The sequence below is a fragment of the Chanos chanos genome, chromosome 16, assembly GCF_902362185.1.
Source record: "Chanos chanos chromosome 16, fChaCha1.1, whole genome shotgun sequence".
Taxonomy (NCBI): domain Eukaryota; kingdom Metazoa; phylum Chordata; class Actinopteri; order Gonorynchiformes; family Chanidae; genus Chanos; species Chanos chanos.
The window spans coordinates 5,675,913-5,680,809 of NC_044510.1; the positions used below are offsets into that span (position 1 = coordinate 5,675,913).

Sequence of the window (4,897 nt, forward strand, 5' to 3'; positions counted from 1 at the left end):
AAACAGTTCAGCTACTGAACAACTTTCACTTTCAATTATTGAATGGGTATGTAGTCTCATAGCATATGTGTTAAAACTGAACTCAGTAGAATTTCAAATTCACCAATGTTACATTATCAAACTAACCTTTTAAGTATTATATATTTTTATACTTCTGCCATTTGTGTGAATATTAAAGGATTAAAACAATTAATGCAACCATGAATGTGAATGTTACGTCCTTGGACGTATTTTTGTTTTCTGTTTGGGGGTCTCTCTCTCTCTCCCTCTCTCGCTATCTCTCCCTCTCACTCCCCACCCCATTTTTCCTATCAGATTGCTGGTGGGTCACGATTGGCTGGAGAATGTGTGAGGGAATTTTAAAAGACGACGGCTATGGAGCGCACTGCTGGCTGAACCTCCTGCTAAAATCCTGCTGCCGTGTCAATAGAGTGTGTCTGTGGAAAAAACTTTTTAGTGATGATGTGGACTAGGGAGTCCACATCGAACGTAATTTGTAAATAGTTGTAAATAATCGGGTTATTGTGTTGATTTCTTTTCTATCGTTCTCTTCGTCAGCACTTGTAGGGGGTGGATATCGTACAGTCAGCAAGGGCGGAAGAGTGGGTATTCAAATCTTGTATCCCTGCTGCAAAGTTGGGAGACTTTGTGTAGCCAAGATGCAGTTTTTCAGTTCTCAAACTGTGGACAGGAAGAGGCACTTTAATCATCTACCAGACAGTTTTACCAGTGTTCTAGTGACTTAATATTGGGATATTATGTCTTTCTTCCTTTCTTCCTTTGTGTTTAGTTAAGTTGGGCATCAACGTTTTGATGTTAAAATAATAAAAAGGTGCAGAGATGGTTTTTGGTAGCACCCAGACTGAGTCAAGATGTTACTAACTGACTAGAGGAGCCACGCCTTACAAGCCGCTCCTTGCACACAAGATGTTGCCGTGGCTCGGTCTTGATGTTACAGACTGACCAAAGGAAACAGTTTCTCAGGCAAAGATATACACGAGCCACACAGGGCCCTGACCTTAGATAACAAATACCTTTTGCCCACATCTGAGAGAAAAAGCAAGTGCTTTCTGGTTTTACTGCTCAGCTCTCACATTATGACACCAGTAAATGACCTTAAATGTCCAGGTGAAAATGACCATCCATTCAGGAGTGAAGGTAAAGGTTTTGTAAGTAAGGTGGTGTTGTAAGAGTGGACAAAGTCATGTTTTGAGTGGGCTACATGTAAGTCTCTTCTGACCTTAGCACCACAGAGAAAATTCTGCAAGGCCCCACAGTTACTTCTTGGAACTTCAGTGCAACATTGTTTCTGTAGAACATACAGTTCAGCTGCTGAACAGCTTTCACTTTCAGTGGTTGAATGGGTGTGTAGTCTCATAGCACAGGTGTTAAAACTGAACTCAGTAGAGTTTCCAGTTCACCAATGTTAGACTGTCAAACTAACTTTGTAATTCCAGTGTATATTTTTATACCCTTGCCATTTATGTGAATACCGTAGATTCTCAAATAGTGGTTGGGTCTCAAATAGTGACTGGGGGTGCTGCCTGTTTGGGCAAATAAAGGCCGGTTCCAAATACAGACCGGGTAAAAAAATATAAATAAAAAGTTGGGGTTTGGTGCCTTGCTCAAGGGCACTTAAGTCACGTATACTGCGGGAGGGGAAAGCGCTGTTCATGTGTTTTTTTTTCTTCAGTGAACAGCGCTTTCCCTTCCCTCAGTATGCACGACTGAAGTGCCCTTGAGCAAGGCACCTAACCCCCAACTGCATCCCTAGGCGCTGAGTCTATGTGGCTACCCCCTGCTCTGGGTGTGTGTGCTCACTGCTGCCAGCTTCTAACCCACACAGATTGCCAATTATGCCTGTAGGAATGCCCAGCAGTGTCAGAAGCACCAATACCAAGATATGGAACCGCGTCTCAGCAGGAGTGGGCCAGCGTCTTTTCCACCACATCATCCAAGTGCTCTTATTTATATTTTGCTGTGTTTGGAATCAGTGTACGAGGATTTTATAAATTTTGTTTTCATTTTAACGTTACAGAGTGTATACCTTTTATAACCACTGAAACAAAATCTTCTATATCAGAACATTTCTGCAGTCAATCCTGAAATACTGTTAGCATTATACTACGTTACATTATCAGATGTTTCTTGTAAATAAACCTCACATACTCCATACCCCAGTGCATACCTTCAAACAACACTGAGTTGCCAGCCCTGTTTTAGTGAATGAGGCAACAAATGCTATAATTACGCAATGACATCACATGATTGTATGTGTCAATGACATGTTGTCACTTTTCAGTTGAAAGAATGCCTTTTGTTCACACAATATCCTTTAACTCTAAACAGCTTAAAATTGATTTAAACTTATAACTGAAGGTTGAAATAAATATTGAAGTTCAGTGGTACTTTTGAAACATGATATATCTATCTATATAAGCTCTCTCTCTCTCTCTCTCTCTCATTATATATATATGCATTTACCACATAGCTTTCACAATGTTTACTATTTAACTACACAATTAGCTTAATTAGCTTAAAGCCTCACAGTAGCTTCCACAATGCAGTGGGTAAGTTAATTACAGAATACCTTGGTGGGGGGAGGGGGGGATGAACTTATGTATTTGAAAATTCTCAACTTCAAAGGTTACTTCCACAACTGTACATAATACAGTAATATTTACTATGTATACAACGCCTAATCACAAGCCCACATCAATGACAGGACAGCAAGAACAATAGCTCACTTTTATTCTCAAGCTCTCACTTGGCATAGTTCACTTATTTTTAAGACAATAATGATCATTTAAATGTGCTTTTATTTGCTTTATTGTTTACCATGGGAATAGAAATGGAAAAAAGATCTTCAAGCAAAGTTACAGATAAGCAACTTGATATTATCAGCACTGCCCCCCCCCCCCCAGACACACACACACAGAGGGACAAACAGAATTCTTTCACAGTTTAATTTGATGTACAGTATTTAAAACAAACTTTAAAAAGGAATATCACCACCAGAAACAGCTTTACTAAACTCAGTGTTTGAGGCATCATCTTTTTTACCCTTTTTTGTGACAGATAAATCAAGTAAACCTCTAGGATACCCTAGAGGGATTTTTATGTAAATATTCTTTCCACACAAAAGATTGGAATGGAATTCAATCAGTGGAATATTATATTACATTGTAGCTAAACTATGGATGAAAACAAATAGTTTACTAAAACAATACAAATTACACAGAAAACTGAATAAAAATGCTATAATAATTATTTTATAAAGATATTGAATGCACATACATGTAAATGGATTTTCTCAACCCAAATATACTAACATAGACTACTGTGCTGCCCACCCTGCTTATGCAGTTAAATATCAAATCGATGAGAGGTTATCAGAAAGTCCATCGACTGAACAATTAAGAAATAACACAGTTGAAGTAACCTCCAAGTCCCCCTCCTCTGTTGTTTGATCGTTTACTCTCTTTAGGAATGCATCCCCTATGTTTTGATTTTGGCTTGACATGACGGACAGCACCAGCATCGTTTTCCAGTTGGTTCATTTCCTCTTGATGCTCTCGCTGAAATCTCTCCACCCTCTGGTTGTATTCTTCGCTCTCATTTTTGAGGTTCTGAGACGCGATGAAACGTTCCCTTTCCAGATCAGTTTCGTGTTTTAACATCTGGTACTTTTGCTCTGCCAGTTTCAGCTGATACTGTAATTCATCTCTTTCTCTCTGCAACTCGATGTGTTTTGTTCTCCAGTGTACTTCAGTCTCTTCCAGTTGTATTTTCAGGGCTTCTGCTTCTCCAGCACTTTGTCTTACAGCAGGTGTCCTCTCTGCTTCAGCTTCAGTCATTGGCTTGTTTGGCGACATTGCTGTTTTTTCCCTCTGTTTTCTGTGTTCCTGGCCTTGAGCATTTCTTTTAGTTGGTGGATTAGGAGCTGTCTTTCTGACCCTTTGTGACTGAGCCTGTCTTTGTCTGCTTTCATCTTGCGCATTGTCATACACTGATTTTGTGTAGCACTGGCTATTGTTTTGTTTCACCATGGCCTCAATTATCTGCAGCAAATGAATCGCTTGTTCCTGGTTGTTCTTCTCTCTGTTGTTAAATACATGGTATCTTCCTCCACATTTGCCAATCAGACTCTTCAGTTCACTCTGGGCATTTTCTACATAACATTCTATGCTTGTGTCATCTAGGTCATCACCACGGGTGAACAGAACAATCATATATCTGGTGACTTCTTTCCCAAAGACCTCCTCAATTTTCTGAACCATTTTGATCTGTTCCCCAGTGAAGCGACCAATAGGCACAGTGAGTAAAAACGCATGGGGACCAGGATTTGAGATCTCTATGCATTTGTTCATCTCCTGAACTATCTCATCCTCGGTGGTATCTGTCTGACTCCATCCAGGAGTTTCCACAACCAAAACCCTATACTTAGACAGAGACCCTGTACCAGTGGTACACCTCTGAGTCACACTATCTGATTTAGATTTGACATGGAAATGTTGGCCTCCCAGGATGGTGTTCCCAGATGCACTTTTTCCTGAACCCTCCACCCCAAGCAGAACAATGCGTAGGTCCATTTTTTGAACTCTGAGCAAACAGTGGGTATAGGACGTGGAGTAGGGATGTGGGAAAGATAAGTGAGAAAGAGGGTTACTATTGGAGACTGTGATGCAATATCTGGACTTCATTATTCTTAACTCACTTACACAGAAGGTAATGATGAGCACCCCCCCCCCCCCCCCCCCCCCCCACAAACACCACCACCACCATCACCACCACCCCCACCCCGGAAATGAGGGCTGACAGTTCATAAAATTAAACACAATCACAGGAGACAATGTGATTCATAACTATAAAGGAAGATGGAAAACTATGCTGAAAT

The 4,897-nt window shown here is 40.5% G+C and overlaps 1 protein-coding gene across 1 annotated transcript; it reads right to left on the bottom strand.

The window, feature by feature from the left end:
- Positions 1–3,416: 3,416 nt before the first annotated feature.
- Positions 3,417–4,592, bottom strand: LOC115829747 (GTPase IMAP family member 4-like). The gene has a single exon (XM_030793915.1). It carries the CDS (start codon positions 4,590–4,592, stop codon positions 3,417–3,419), a length of 1,176 nt encoding a protein of 391 aa, XP_030649775.1.
- Between the last annotated feature and the right edge of the window lie 305 nt (positions 4,593–4,897).